At 42.6% G+C, this 16,324-nt stretch overlaps 1 protein-coding gene across 1 annotated transcript in view; it reads right to left on the reverse strand.

Annotated features, from left to right (window-relative positions):
• sspo (SCO-spondin) overlaps nt 1–16,324 on the reverse strand; it is a gene marked incomplete at its 5' end in the record, with an annotated part of 128,753 nt that overhangs the window by 60,823 nt on the left and 51,606 nt on the right. The window contains 27 exons of the mRNA XM_083995240.1: nt 41–211; nt 1,103–1,273; nt 1,897–1,946; nt 2,048–2,142; nt 2,229–2,365; nt 3,179–3,313; nt 3,647–3,817; nt 4,431–4,477; nt 4,568–4,823; nt 5,392–5,562; nt 6,376–6,615; nt 7,398–7,489; nt 7,668–7,793; nt 8,399–8,528; nt 8,953–9,075; nt 9,485–9,676; nt 10,432–10,596; nt 10,692–10,850; nt 11,609–11,764; nt 11,863–11,946; nt 12,551–12,739; nt 13,846–14,022; nt 14,141–14,282; nt 15,129–15,342; nt 15,429–15,549; nt 15,687–15,708; nt 15,848–15,923. Of these exons, the coding sequence (XP_083851366.1) occupies nt 41–211; nt 1,103–1,273; nt 1,897–1,946; nt 2,048–2,142; nt 2,229–2,365; nt 3,179–3,313; nt 3,647–3,817; nt 4,431–4,477; nt 4,568–4,823; nt 5,392–5,562; nt 6,376–6,615; nt 7,398–7,489; nt 7,668–7,793; nt 8,399–8,528; nt 8,953–9,075; nt 9,485–9,676; nt 10,432–10,596; nt 10,692–10,850; nt 11,609–11,764; nt 11,863–11,946; nt 12,551–12,739; nt 13,846–14,022; nt 14,141–14,282; nt 15,129–15,342; nt 15,429–15,549; nt 15,687–15,708; nt 15,848–15,923 (3,812 nt within the window). The remainder of the gene's footprint in view (nt 1–40; nt 212–1,102; nt 1,274–1,896; nt 1,947–2,047; nt 2,143–2,228; nt 2,366–3,178; nt 3,314–3,646; nt 3,818–4,430; nt 4,478–4,567; nt 4,824–5,391; nt 5,563–6,375; nt 6,616–7,397; nt 7,490–7,667; nt 7,794–8,398; nt 8,529–8,952; nt 9,076–9,484; nt 9,677–10,431; nt 10,597–10,691; nt 10,851–11,608; nt 11,765–11,862; nt 11,947–12,550; nt 12,740–13,845; nt 14,023–14,140; nt 14,283–15,128; nt 15,343–15,428; nt 15,550–15,686; nt 15,709–15,847; nt 15,924–16,324) is intronic.

A 16,324-nucleotide genomic window follows, 5' to 3' on the forward strand; every position in this document is an offset into this window, starting at 1 on the left:
CACACACCTACAGTTTACACACACACACACACACACATACCTGGACAGTGGTCGGTGCTACAGGCTACGACCTCAGTCCCCAGACCCTCACAGTAATCTCCCTCCCCCTCCGGACTGGGACTGTCGCACTCTCTCCTCCGGCTGCGGACTCCCCCACCACACGACTTGGTACAGTCCGTCCAGTTACTCCACTGACCCCACCCACCGTCACCTGGACACAGAGACACAGCATCGAGACAGAATTAAAAAAAACAACTTCACTGCAAATGAAGATTCATCAGCTTGAATATCAGATGGTAAAAAAAATGGATTAAACACTAAATGACTGTAAAGTAGTTCAACTTTTTTACAGTTTTTTCTGTATGTTTTTTCTGTATCATATGATGTTTTTAAGAGAAAAAACAGTCCCATTGTTGAAAATTGGCAAAAATGGATTACATATGTCTCTACCATCAGACCGGACTTCAGGTAATCTCTTATTGGACTATTATTAATTATTATTTTATGTATTTACTTTCCTCTTTACCCTTTTTTACTCGTATTGCTTACTTTCACGACTGGAGGTGTATACCAGTCTCTTTATGTACGTTTTTACTTTCTCCTTGATATTTTTGCACTCGTCTATAGGTCTTCATGTTCATTTATTGATTGTTTGTTAGTTTATATACAAAATCAAAAATCAATAAAAAGTAAATGACCAAAAAAGAAAAAGGAAAACTGTCTCAAATGTCACATAATGAACTCTAGATTTAGATTTTTACTGTTATTGGGTTATTTACTATTATCAATACATTTTGTGGCTCATACAACAGTAGCCTATATTTGTTTTGGATTTCTATACTTCAGGGAAAAAAATGAATTATTGGTGTTAAATTGTTGTTAATGTTTAAATCATATGTGTCTATATTGTTGTTTATCTATGCAGGTATTTGATTCTGACAAACTCACTAAGCAGTTACACATAAGATCTTCAGCTTTTCTGCAGATGTGGTTTGACTCAAACTGGACGCACAGCCGGTGTAAGAAGATGAGTGTGTGTTTCTATGTGTGAAAATGTGATGCAAACACACACAGTATTCAAACATTCAGTCCACAGACTCACGGTCACAGGGGGCCCTGATGCAGACTTGGTCCTCTCTGTGGGGGCCCAGACAGGGCAGGCCGCTTCCCGAGCGCTGGGGACTGGAGCAGAACCGGTACCGAGACTGGAGACCGGCTCCACACGACACCGAGCACTGACCCCACGGAGTCCACACAGACCACTGGCCGTCAACTACAGAGAGAGTGGAGGGACGAAGAGATTCACTGAGGTAAAACTTACCATTCAACAGGAAAAAATAAGATTTACAGTAATGTGAAGAACAAGTGATATTGTGCGGGGTTGTAGGGGAAACAGGTGGTTTATGCATTGCTCAACTGGGCCAATAGAAAGTGAATTATTTGTTTCTTAAATGAATTTATGCTTGCGCAGTTTCTAAGGTGAATTGGTAATGCATTCCAAAAGTGCGGACCTCTAAATCGAATTGAGAACTGAGAGAAATAAAAGTCGACCTGAAAAAGGTGGGATGAAGATTATTTGCTGACCTAGTGTTGAAATGATGAATCTGGGAATTTAACTGAAATACAGTTATTCTATTGTATATAAATCCTGAATTGTATATAGTATATGACATTTTTTTGCACTAGAATATTTCAAATTTATTTTATTTTATCTAATTTTATCTTATCTTATAATCCTATTTTATCGCTACTTTTTTACTATTTTTTGTACCTTTTGTGTTGCACCTGAAACCACTTCAACGTGACCTTTACTGCAATAAAAACCGTTCTGATTCTGATTATATATTTATATTTTATGTTAATGTTAATCGTAATAAAGATGTTTTTTTTTTTTACCATTGCAGCTTCCTTGAGAGCAGTTCACCAGCCTTCCTGCTTCACATGTACTGAAATATAAGAAAACACACGAGTTAAATCAAAACTTTATAACTTTATCTGTCATACTAATGAACAGAAGAAACACATCCCAGTTTATAGTTTTACCAACCAGTTGTTGCAGTCTGTGGGGACGACGTCGCCTGGTTTGTACTGTTCCCCGTTTACGTCACAGCGACACTCAGACTCCTGCACACACACACCGTCCTGCAAACACACAGAGGGTCATGAACTGATGTACATGTGCGTATCTACATGTGTTTAACCAGCCCACCCGACTCGACCCGGCCCACCTGTTGGACGGTTCCCTGTGGACAGCGGCAGCCAGGTGTGCAGTTCCTGCTCAGGTCCATGGTGAGGTCGCTGCAGGACACGGCGCCCGTCACACACTGCTGCCACTGCTGACCCCGAGGACACAGCCGGCCCCCACCTGGACCCACAGAGGTAAAACAAGCAGAAAACCTCAATGTATAGAATGAAACATATGAATTCAATATGAAAACTTGCAACTAAATGATCTTATCATCCTGGCTTCTTAACCCTTTACCTACTGCGATAGCACCGGTGTTGTTTACTATGTCATAACTCCGTCATAGTTTGTCCAATGAGAAAAATTCCAGCGCTGACGGAGAGCTGAGAAGTTGTGCTTTCCGTCTATATTATAAATTATTTACTATTACTGTATAATAAATTACTGTAATGTCCGCAATTTCATTTTGAAAAGAGGGAAATTGGACAGAGCTTGAGTGGAGAAGTCAAAGACATAGGGAAGAAAACACGTAGTGAAAAAGTGACAGAGTGTGTGTGTCATTTCCCCTATTGTATATAGTTTGGTTTTCTTCACCTGTGAATAGAGTTCACTTTTGCATTGTTTTATTTGTAAACCCAGAGCCCTGGACTCAAAAAAAAAAAAAAGATCCTCAACATGTACGACGTATATGTTCTCATTTCAAATGTCAAATGAAAACCTCATGTTCAGTCAGTTTTTTCTCACTAACCCCTAAAAAGATCAAGTTTTTGTGTTTTTTCCTTTATTTAAACTGCTAATTCTTCCAAACCATGAGCAATACTCATTTACCAGATGTTACGAAATCAAGTTCAAGTATTTCTGGAAAAAGGAGGCAAAGCTGACAGACACAGGGCATTTTCTAACCAGTATGTCCAAATGGCCATTTTTAGCCTCAGTCGGTAAAGGGTTAATCATATAAAGTATTGTGAGATGAGTGTGTAGTTCTTGCTGTACCACAGGGCTGCAGGTTACAGGCGCTGAACTGCTGAGCCGTGCCGTGGACTCGAATCGGGCCGCGGGTTCGAGTCCTGTATCCTCCTCCACACGTCACCGAGCACTCGGACCACGAGCTCCACGGCTCCTTCACACCTGGGACACACACACACACAGCTGGATGAACATCCTTCATAGTCTAACATATGCTTTGTTTGCTTTTTTTACATTTATTTTTTGTTCATTTATTCATTTTCTTTTAATAATAAATGCGGCAACTATCTATATATCTACGTATCTATCTATCTATCTGGGCACAAGACACACAACATTACACTCAAAAAACAAAATATAAGGATTCTACTGTTGGAAATAGGTGAAATCATTTTCTATTAAAGGGTCTGACTTTACTTTTGCCATTTAAATACAAAATCCTTATGCTTTGAGTTTATTATATTTAATATATGCAGAGTGAGGACTTTCACGAACCAAAGCAGGGTTCGATGCTGCAGGTATCGATCCCGACTCTGTCTCCTTCGCAGGGCCGACCCCCGAACGCCGGAGGAGGATTGGTTCCCGAGCGGTATCGTCTTCTCACGCCGACGTCGCACGTTCGACTGCAGCTGCTCCACTGGGTCCAGCTGCTCCAGCCACAGTCCACTGAGAAACACACACACACACACACACACACGGTTAGAGAATCTATGAGGCGATAAGACAAAGAGATGGTAAGGCAAGGCAAGGCAAGGCATCTTTATCTATACAGCGCATTTCATACCAAGGCAACTCAATGTGCTTTTACATAAAGACAAAACTTTTTTTTTTTTTTAAAGAGAAGCATAAAACAGAATAAAAACAAACACAAAAAACAGAGTTAAAAGCAAGAGCAAATAAAAGAAAATACTGTAGATAAAGTTTTAAGTGAAAAGAGCTATAAGCACGTGAAAAGAGAAATGTTTTTAACCTGGACTTAAAAGGGCTTACTGTACAGTTGGGGCTAATTTCAGTTCTGCTGGTAGTTTGTTCCACTTGTGTGCAGCATAACAGCTAAATGCTGCTTCACCATGTCTGGTTTGAACTCTGTGCTCTACTATCTGACAAAGATTTCCTTCCTGCTTTGCTTGAGTGCAGACGCTTCTCTCCTTTGCTCTCCGCTTCACTCTCTCTTTTTTTCTCCATTGCAATCTTTTTCCTTCTGAAATGTATTTGTATTTTTTTCCTGGATACCTCAACAGAAAAAGAAAAAAAAGAAAAAAGGTAGTAAAGCTCTAACCAGAACAAGGAGACCGTCCCACACTGCATCTCTCCGTCGTGCAGGTGCTGCAGGACACAAGAGCAGGTGACATGTGATTCATCCACGTTCTGATTCATGACTAAACAGAGGAGTCATTATAATAATAGTATCAGCACCAGTTGTTGCAGGCGTCGCCCCGCAGCGTGGCGCCGGCCGGGTGCGTCTCCCCCTGATGGTAACACGGGCAGCGGGCCAGCGGCACACAGCTGCCGTTCAGCAGGTACAGGCCCAGGGCGCAGTAGCAGCCGTCGTAACAGGCGGTGGCGCACTGCACGTCCGCCGAGGTCATGTCCAAACACACCCGCGGACACGCGCCGCCGTGAGCCTCGCACTCCGCCGCCGTCATGTACACCATGCCCTCCGGACACTCGCCTGAGGAGGAAACAGCAGCCGGTATTCAGGGTCTCTGCAGGTTTCACCAGCTCAAATTTAAGACTTTTTAAGACCATTATGGATTAAATTTAATCATGACAAATAAAAACGTACAAAAGAAATGCGGTGTCACAAAATTAGAAATTGATTGCAATATATAGGTTGCGTGTTAGGCTTGTTTGTAGTTGAAAATACATACAATAAAGCACAATGAAATGTCGCAGGAGCATTTTATTGAGCATTTGCGGTAGCGAGGGCTCTACAATAACATTTTTCTCCCAAGGGACCACGTCTAAAGTAAACTATTTTCCCGTTTTGCACATGTATCTTTTTTAGGGTCAAATGCGAGTGAAATGCTCACCCATGATGGGCATAAGAAAATTTAAGACCTGTCTAAAATTATTGAAGACTTGAACACAATAATTCAACAAATTTAAGACATTTTAAGGCCTAAAATTTAGATTTTTTTAGACTTTTTAAGACCCCGCGGATACCCTGGTTATTATTGTTATCATTATTGTTATAAACAATTATCACTTTGCATCTATTGTTTCTGTGGAGAACTCACCTGAGCAGGGGTGGGAGTTACAGTCTCGTGTCTGAATGTGCGGCCCCGGGCAGCCGCCGCCCCCGTGCTGCGGGGACGGGGAGTTGCAGAATCTCTCTCTGGTTTGGACTCCGGAGTCGCACTCGGATGAACACTGAGACCACGGAGACCAGTCGGACCAGCCGCCGTTCACTGGGAGGAGAACAAGACCAGACCACGTCAGCTGCTCATCTTAACCCTCAGAGGTCGATTCCATCGCGTACGATTGTGCGGGGTATTACTTTACTCTTTCGTGTCTATGTTAGCATCATCATTCTTTTTTTAATTGAAAGTGGGACACTTGGTTGCTCTGTTTCCTTGTATGATCGCAATTATCGGGAAAATCAGACGCAAAAGCAATAAATAATGCGTAGATTACCATTAACGCAAGACATGGGGCCTTATATAAAAGGAGAAAGTTTGTTCACTGCAGGAAATAAGACAAAAAAGCCAGTGCACCCCATGGAAATATCAGACCTGTGATGAGTCTCTGCCTCATTGCAGACACACACTGTTTTCATGCCAGGCGAGTGGGGCATTTTTGTAAATAAAGTAAATAATATATTTTGTATCACAGTTAGAGCCCTTATTCCTTTTCCTCTAATGCACAAGACCTCAAAGAACAGTTCTATAATATCTAAAAGAAGTTTACAATAGTTTTCTGTGTGTTTCCAACAAATATATGTGAAACTTATTTTCTGTTTTTTATTTTCCTTTCTTTTTCTGATCATATAGCTTGTTTTACATTCATATACTACCACTACAGAATAGATATTCTGAAAGCCCAGGTTGTCCTTTAAAAAGGATGTTAATTACTTGATTGTGCATCACAGGGCTGAGGTTTTACAAGGATTAACACACAAAGAGACCAGGCCAGAGAAATACAGAAGGAAATGCCATAGAGACTCTGAAGGGTTAAACACGTTTCATTGCAGGTTGCAGAGAAACCACAGCGGAGCCACAGACCTGGACAGTGAACAGTGTTGCACGGCTCCTGCTCCTCGCTGTCTCCATCACAGTCAGAGTGTGAGTGTGAGTGTGAGTGTGAGTGTGTGTGTGAGTGTGAGTGTGTGTGGTTGAACAAGGAGAGTGTGCCGTTGCAGCTGCGGAAGCGTCGTCTGATTCCCACCTCGTCCACGAGGTTGAAACACGTCTTACTGCACTCGGACCAGCCGGTCCACTTGGTCCAGACGCCCTCTGGCAGCTCTGAGCAGGAAAACATCAAGTCATTACACAACAGTCAGAAGAGGAGTGATTCACTAAACTAAGAGGAGGTGGTAATGTGCTGTTCTGTCCAACCTACATAACAAAACAATAAAATAATCAATTTACTATCATGTAAGACAAAGAGGAGTTTTTGCAGCTCGACTTTCCTGTAATAGCTGCTCAAGAAAAGCTTTAAAGATCCCATATTATACTCTTTTTACTCAATTTCACTCAGCTGTCAGATGTCCAACTTAACTGTATTCGAAATGTATTACCCCAAACTGATCCATGGTCCTGAATGTCGGCTGTCTAAAAGTTGCTGAAATGAGCTCTACTGAGAACAAGCTGTTTCTGTGCCTGCACCTTTAAGTAACATGGTTGCTGTACACGGCAAAGATTATTACCACTTTATGACTTAAAATTGGTCGGGATTTCATCAATTTAGCTCAGGAGTTTCTTGCTGTGCACTGCAGCCATATAAATAGACGTGGTAGGCGTTTTACCGAGGGCTGAGGGGCCGGCCTCACTCCCGTCGTGACATCACCACAGGAGCTGAGTCTGAACAGCCTGTTTTAGCACCGTTTTACCAGTCGGTGGGCTGCAGAGTCGATGCAGGACCCGTTTGCTTTCCTCATTCTAGGAGTTGGTAGGCTCAGGGAGGACCAGTTTATGTATATATAGAGACCAGAAAAAAATGTTTTTTCATAATATGGGACCTTTAAACTGTGAAGCTGAATACAGTTTGTGTTACTGTTGTGTGTGTAGAGTCTGAGCTGTCGTACCAGGGCGGCAGGGAGAGGAGCAGCTCCGGGCCTCGGTGGAGTCTCCTGGACAGGGCTGCACTCTGACGGCTGCTGACGGGTTCACCGGAGACCTGAGGAGACACGGACAGAGGCATAAGATCCAGATTTAACAGGTGATGTGTGTGTATGAGACAACAAACTGATATTATTATAGATAATTAAAGAAAATGAGAACAGGATTATCTATTAAATTCAATTAAAGCACTGAAGGGAAACAGGAGATGTTACTGTTGGGTGACACAGTTTCACCTGTAGCGATGCTGCAGCCCCAGACCACAGGTGACATCACATGGTGACCATGACGACCAGGCTGACCACTGGCAGCTCGCCACACAGCCGGAGGAGTCACAGATGACCTGTCCATCCCTGCACACACTGGAGGGGGGGGATTTCCACAACAGTTTATTGTTAAAGGGATAGTTCATGTTTGTAATGTTACATAATGTTACATGATTATTTCATAGCGTGGTGAATGTGCAGGTCACAACTTGTCCACCAGAGCGTTTTGGAGTTGTTGGATTGTGTATTTGATGGGTTTGATGAAGGACGTCCTCCATTGTGTTCACTGAGCAGCTCACGTCTCTGCCCCGCCGATCTCAAAACAACATGCACCGATAACTAAAGGGAACAAACCTACTGATATGACTATAAGGATTATGGTGTGAGAAGAATTTGTCAAAATGTTGAACTATCCCTTTAAAAATGATGAAGAAATCAATTACAAACGCTAAAGTGACATCCCAGTGGTGTAAAAATTAAATTAAATATGAAGAGAAGCTGAACACTCGTCGTCATCAGAGAGGACGAAGCCGTTTCACATGTCAGTCACGTCTTGTGTGGTTTAAGAAAAAGTAAAATTTCAAGTCAGTTAGCATTTCACAAATGTCAGCAGGCTCGCTTCCAGAATAAACATGTATGTGTGTGTGTGTGTGTGTGTGTGTGTGTGTGTGTGTGTGTGTGTGTGTGTGTGTGTGTCTCACCATGTGGTGCAGCGGTCCCTGCTGACCGTCTGTCCTGGCTGCAGTGTTTGGCCGTTCCACTGACAGACACACTGAGTGGCATTTACACACCTCCCGTCCTGGAGGTACAAACCACTGGGACAGCGACACCCTGGGAGGAAATATTAAAGAAATATATATTTCAAAAAATACATAATTTATGTCTGAATCAGTGTCGACTGTGAAAATATCACCTCCAGCTTCGTTGCTTTTAAAAAGGTTTTTTTTTTGCTTTATAGTCTGGATAATGTGTGTGTGAAATTGCCAACCCACTGAACCACAGTCTGAAATCAATTATTACAGACAATGAACCAAAGACGATTTGATTTGGCCGTGCATCCAGTGCAAGAGAGCGCTTTGCTTTTGGCAGCACAAAATACAAAAACACACAAATTCATCTCTGAAATACGACAAATTATCTGTATGAAACTGGCAAGACACAGAATTTCTCTTGAGCTTATTTAAATGTTACGCTTTTTCCTTTTTTGTAAGTACAATACAATGTATGCAAGTATAAATTCCTCTGTGCATCTTACCCACGATGCACAGAGCAGTGCAGTTGCTGGTGGAGCTGAGGTGTGAGCAGGTGGGAGGACAAGGCTCGACTCTTCCAGCCCGACAGTCGTCTTCCGTCACCAGCAGCAGACCGTTGATACAACCTGAACAACCAGGCAGAGTGTGTTAGAAGGTGCACGCAGAACCTCATTTATCAAACTTCTGGTGTGATCTGGTGTAGATTCTGATGTTATTATCAACTTATGGCTGTATACTCGTATTTATTCATTCATTTTACTAATAAGAACAGCAACATGAAGTCTGGATCGCTTCATCAGTATGATCTATTAATAATTACCCTCTGTCCTGTATGTTATACACTGGTTTAAATGTGCATACACCTGATTTTGGCGACACTATGTCCATGTTCAGATTGATAAATGCCGATCCTTACAGGTGATTCGGTCTACACCCATTTTTTTGGTGTATGCATGTTTGATAAAATGAGAGCCACAGGACTCAGGCTGGAGAAACAACAGCATCAACACAGACTTCTCTGTCGGACAGAGTCACCTGTCTGCGTGCCGGTGTCCTTGGTGCAGGACTGGCTGTTGCAGCTCTGGCTCTGCAGGGTCATGCCCTCACAGTCCCGTCCGTCGTTCTTAGGAGGAGGAGCCGAGCAGGTCCTGTTCCTGTGTCTGACTCCGCCTCCACACCGAGCGTCACACTCCGACCACTGTGTCCACTCGGACCAATGACCGTCGACTAAAGCAAAGAATAAAAATGAGAGAAAAACAAAAACGGTGAATCAGAGACTTCAGAAGCTTCTGTTTTTTTCTATTTGACTCAAATAGGAGAAAAGGGAAAAGAAGGAAGGAAGCGCTGCTTGGATCACTGTCTTAGACAGGTGCTCTTCAGTGAGGCAAAAGACTCTAGGAACTGCTGACTGTGGAAAAAGGATGCAGACGTCCAAGAGCAAAAGGGAACTGAGGCAGGGTTCTAAATTAACACCCGCCAACCTGCCAAATGCGGGTTAAAAATAATTTTGGCGGGCGTTAATAAAAACTTACTAGCCAGTTTGGCCGGTGATGCATGAGGCAATCATGTCAGTCAGAGCCGCTCTACTGTTCTCGCTCCCTGGGCAGATTGGCTCTGACAGTACTGACTACATTTCCCATGAACCGTGAGCTGAGGCACTCTGTCGTTGGACAACAAAACAGACCTACGCATATCGATCTAAGTCTTCATCAGGGTTTGACAAACAGCTCATCAGTCTCAAACACATACAGTACAGTACAGGTGAGGCTGTAAGCCTATTTTTCAACCTGTGGAGGGCGCTATAAGGCCCAAAAAATAATATAGCATAGTACAACAGTAAACAAAAACAATAAAATCATGAACATATCTCACCGTCCTTATCAACAGTTACAATAAATGTTCATATGCATCCTTCCTAAGCCAGAAAATAGGAGGAAAAATAAATAAATACATTTAAAACACTATTTCAAAAGAGAGCAGACCTGGACATGCTCGAGGGAAACAGGCTCGGCTGTCGAACTGGGCTCCACCGCAGGCCCCTCCAGGCAGAGCCTCCCTCAGGATGTCCCTCTGCCGGAACAAGGAGCCCAGACCACAGGACACGCTGCAGGCGCTCCACGCCGTCCACGCAGACATGATGCAGTCCACTGCAGGAGACGGACGTTAAGGATAAAGAAATTTAAAAAAAAACATAGTATAAAGTGATATTCTGTTTGGTTTCTGCAGCAGATTCATAACCTACCACAGTCTTTCTCATCTGATCCGTCCACACAGTCGCGCTGCAGATCACAGCGGCGGTCCAGGTGAACACACTCGCCACTGCTGCAGGAAAACTGCTTTGGGGAGCAGGGGCTGGGCACCAGGGGGCGCTGTGAGGTCACCACAGGTCTGGGCGTGGCGCCTGATGAGACAAGCCAACACAGGATTTAGTATTTATTATAAACTATTTAATATTTAATGTTTAATTCACTTTCTTAAAGGAATAGTTCACCAAAAAACGATGCAGGCGGACGTGACCGGACTTGCCTAAATGACGTAGTTTCAGGTCAACTCTGGACTATCTCCCTTCAGGACACTTGGATTGCCGCAGACGAGCAGTGTGGAGGAATATTAAATGGTTTTTGTGTAGTTTTATGGACGTTTTTGTGTCGGGCCCTATTACTCTCATATAAAGTTTTTGTTGGACTACGAACCGGCCTCCCGGGTCTCTAGATGCACTTTGGTCATCAGCATAAGGAATTTCATTTTTTGGTGAACTATTCCTTTAATGCCACACTGACTTATTTTATCTTGTGACAGTTTTCACTTCTTCTTTTGCTGCACTGTTTCTTTTTAAATTGTTTTTGAATTGATGATATTTCATTTTTAATGTACTTACATAAAAATGACACTCAAGTCAAATCAATCAATCAGTAACAAAACTTACACTACACCTTTAATCCACAAACAGAGGCAGGTGTTTCAGGTTTTACTGCACTTTGTCTGATGTTAACTTATACATTAAATGTGTTTACAGCATCATTTTCTTTCTTTTCTCACTTTAGAGCCTAAAATATTTGCACAGTGGTGAATAGCTCCACTGTGGTACATCTATAATCCATTTTTCTGTGTTTACTGCAGGATGCTATATAACTCTGAGTCCTTGGTGTTGATGCGTACCACAGCGTTCCTCATCTGACCCGTCCACACAGTCCTGTCTGCCGTCACACACCTGCGCAGAGTCCACGCAGCCGAACGACCGGCAGGCGAACTGGCCCTCCACGCAAAGCACTCTGGGTAAACCGCCATCGTCCGGGGTTGTAGAGATCCACGGGGCTGTGAACAAACATAATAAACTCTGTAAAATAAAAGATATTGAGCCACAAAAACAAACCAGTCTGGTCTGAGTGCAGGAGAAACAGTGAAGGAGGAACCTCTGGTGGTTTGGAGACCAGGTCGTCCAGAGTGAGCGGTCGTAGTGACGTGTAGTCCAGGTTGACCTGTAGTGGTCCAATGGCCTGTTTGTGAAAAAATAAAAAAAACTGATCAATAGTGGAGGCCTTAAAGGGATAGTTCAACATTTTGGCAAATCCTCCTATCACCATAATCCCTATAGTCATAGCAGTAGGTTCATCATCACCTTTAATTATCGGTGCATGTTATTATGAGATCAGCGGGGCAGAGGTGTGAGCTGCAAACACATCAAATACACAATCCAACAACTCCAAAACGCTCTGGTGGACAAGCGTCATGCACGACACATGAAGCAAATACTCAGAACTACTTTGCGCTTTTGAAATCCCTCCGCCCAGCAGCAGCCGTGTCTGGAATGTAGTTCCGGCTGCATTTGCCTCTAAAACAACTCTGTCTGGTAATGTGACAAGATTATACATGATTATTTCATAGCGTGGTGAATGTGCAGGTCACAACTTGTCCACCAGAGCGTTTTGAGAGTTATTGGATTGTGTATTTTTTGTATCTCAAAACAACATGCACCGATAATTAAAGGTAATGAACCTACTGCTATGACTATGTGTGATAGGAGAATTTGCCAAAAATGTTGAACTATCCCTTTAAACGGAAACTTTGCTTTGTGAAAGTGAGTTATAATCTGAGTCGTACTTGGAGTCGTGGTCTTGGGGAGTCCAGGTTCGCCAGTGAGTCCTGACGTGGCCACGCCGGGGCGGCCGCCCTGGGACCCGGTGGTGTGGAGGCCCGGGGCCCCCGTTGTGCTGCTGCCATGGAAACCTGGTGTTCCCGTGGAGACGGTCTGGTTCTGCAGCCCGGGAAACCCTCTGGTCGGAGCAGTACCTGAGGATAAAGATGATACGTCTTTATCAGTCAGCTACAGAATAGATTTTTAAAGTTCTGCTACTGGTTTACAAATCACTGGATGGTTTAGGTCCAGAATACACGAATGACATGTTAGTAGAGTATAAACCCAGCAGAGCTCTGAGATCTAGTGACTCAGGTCAGATAGTGGAGCTCAGAGTTCAGACCAGACATGGTGAAGCAGCATTTAGCTGTTATGCTGCACACAAGTGCAACAAACTACCAGCAGAACTGAAATCAGCCCCAACTGTGAGCACTTTTAAATCCAGGTTAAAAACATTTCTCTTTTCACGTGCTTATAGCTGAGCTCTTAGAACTCACTTAAAACTTTATTTTACTTTTATTTGCTCTTGCTTTTAACTCTGTTTTTAGTGTTTTGTTTGCTTTTATTATGCTTCTTTTTTTAATGTTTTGTCTTTATGTAAAGCACATTGAGTTGCCTTGGTATGAAATGCGCTATATAAATAAAGATGCCTTGCCTTGCCTTGCCTAAACAGGGTATATACAGCAATCTTGAAGTTAATTTTAATACCTTTTTAAGACTTTTCCAAGAACTATTCAATATTTTTCAGTACCTCACCGCCGCTTCAAGCTGTAACCATTTACATCAGTGACACTTTTAACTTAACAGTTTCAGTTTGTGATAAAGACTATAGACCACTATGATACAACAGAATTCAAAATAGGCTGGGATAATAAATCAAAGGCAAAGTTTATAAAAAAAAAAAAAAAACATTGCTCCACTCTCAAAAAACATAAACAACAATCTTCTTTTCTTCTTTATGTACCGGTTCATCTTTGTTTTTTCATAAAATAAATAAATTCACACACTTTTACAATGTTTTTAGGACTCAAACTCTTTGACAGCTAATTCAGAAAAAAATACCTTCAAAATGTAAGACTTTATAAAGTCGTGAAAATACTTTTTAATACTTTTTAAGGGTCTTAATTTTCCCAAAATTTATTTATCACCTTTTAATACTATTCAAGACCCCACAGATACCCTGCTAAATGTGCAGAGTGAACACTGAGGAAGGCTGGAAAGGTGAAAATATAAAGATGTTACATCATCCATCAGGTCTCACCACAGTTGATCTCGTCGGAGTGGTCCTTGCAGTCCGGTCGTCCATCACAGAGGACGGAGACAGAGACGCACTGGTCACTGTGTCGGCATGCAAACTGTCCAGGGTCGCAGCGATGCACCGTCACTTTCCCGCCACCAGAGGGAGACGAGGTCACGCTGACGGGCGTCACCAGCTCATCTACAACAACAGGAGGAAGAGTTGATTCTTTACAGCCCAGGTTACAGATTAGATGGAAAAGTGAAAGTCTTGAGAATTTGCATCATTAGCAGATATAAATGTGATTTTAATGTTTCACCTCCTCTGCAGCCGAGGATCTCCGCACGCAGGTAGAAGGTGTGTCTGAACTCCACAGGGATGATGCGCAGATAGCGAGCTCTGACCAGCCGATCCAGCCAGCGGGTGACGGGCGTCCTGCCCACCATCCGCACCTCGAACACCTGCAGCACAAACCACAAGATACTTACACATGCAGTTAGACTTAATACATACAGAAGCCACAGGTTGTACAATGAGACCAGTTACTTGTTTAACTTTATTTAAGGGCAATTCAGTTTCTACAGTGGTTGACACCGTCATAAAAACCATTCATACAACATAAACTCATACATACATGGACATGTCATAATAAATAAAACAGAACATTATTACATTGCTCAGTTCTCTGCATTTAGCAGCCGAATAGCAGAAGGAACGAGTGATCTGGAGCACCGACTGGTCTTCCCAAGAGGCTGCTTGTATCGCCGTCCTGATGGCATTATGTAGTGCAAATTCTTTACCAAGAGCGTGTTTATGATTAATAATGCCTTGTGACTTTTTAAGGACACATCTCTCCCAGAGAGAGTTTAGATCCGTCATTTGTATACCTATAATTTTGGAGCAGACATTTACAATTTTATTGCCAAACTGTTAAACCAGCAGATAAAGGAAAAAGTAAGGAGGCTCTCAATGTAGGACAGATACACAGAACACTCAATTACATTCAAACTAAGGAACCAAACTGATATTTTTTGAAGAAAACTGGTCAAAATGGCTCAGCTATGTGTCAACTGTAAGACCTGATTTCATATGGATGGCAAAGATAAGGTTAAACACTTTAATAGAAAATGTTTTTTCCTATTTCCAAGCAGGATCTTTATGTTTTTATGTATGATCTGCTTATATTGACTCTGCTGTCTTACTTAATGCCCAATATGTTATGTTGTGTTGTATGTCTTGTGCACAGTCGGCGCATATGTGTGTATTACTAAAACAAAATGAATAAAAAGTAAAATGAGACCACCAACCTTAGCAGGGCTCCCCGGCCTCCCGGTCTCGGTGTAATCCGTAAAGAGGCTGCTGTGCAGAGCGAAGGCCAGGCGGTATTTACTCAGGTAACCCCACATGCGTTGACTCCCCTGCGTCTCCACCCCCGACACCCACATGGGCTCCAGGAAGTCGACCTGGAGGTACGGCTGAGCGTCCGACGGCAGCGGGCTCCAGCCGGGCTCCATCACCTGACTACACAGATGATAGGGGTTGTTATTTAGACATTTAAAAACAGAGATGTTGCTTTAACTGTTTAATAATAAAAAAACTAAACTCACACGTTAGGGATGATGTTCAGTCGTCCGGCATCAGCAGGGTTGTTCTCACGATACGAGGACGACGTCAGCTGACCGTAACGAATCCTCCCATCCTCCAGACCGAGAGGAGAGGAGCAGATTTCTGCAAAAAAAAGAATCATGAGTTTTACCATCTTTCCTTAAAATACATTTGGCCTGTGGCTGTGCTTTAATATTTTATGAGAAATAATAACAGAAAAACTAATAATAAATCACATCTACAGTGCATTAAACACTCACCGCGATATCCTGGACCACCAGCCTGTAAATACATAAAAATAGTTATTTAAATTTGACATGCATCAAGTTTAGATCATGTTAGAAGGACAATCATTTAAAGTGAGTGAATTTGCACGAGTGGCAGTAAAATAAAGATTTCGTAGGAGCTGATGTTTCCTTACTGTTGTAGTTTTTGCAGGATGAGTGAGGGCAGCCATGGATGGAGTCATGAGAGGAGCAGGAGTGGGTGTGTGAGGCCTGGAAATTTCCACATATAATTAAAGAAGAGTTAATATAACACCTGGAATTTGACACATTTAGAAAAACAAACACTAAAAGAGTTGTTTTTAAGGGTCTTGGAAGCTCATTCAGTCAGCGACTAGTGACGCCTCGCTGCTCCACTGAACGACTGAGAAAGTCTTTCGTTCCTGCAGCAGTCAGATATTTTAACAAGCATTGTTAGGGTCAGACTTGGTACTGTATGGAAAGCCAGCGCAAAATAAGGTGAATAGGCCATCGTGTGATGTTTTACTATCTAGATAACCCTGCCCCCTCATTTGAATATTGCAGCATGAAATAAAAGAGCAGTGAAATAAATGTGACGTTAGGAAATAAAAGTCCCCAGAAATAAATAAATGTGACATTAGGAAATAAAAGTA

Source organism: Trachurus trachurus, assembly GCF_905171665.1.
Source record: "Trachurus trachurus genome assembly, chromosome: 20".
NCBI lineage: Eukaryota > Metazoa > Chordata > Actinopteri > Carangiformes > Carangidae > Trachurus > Trachurus trachurus.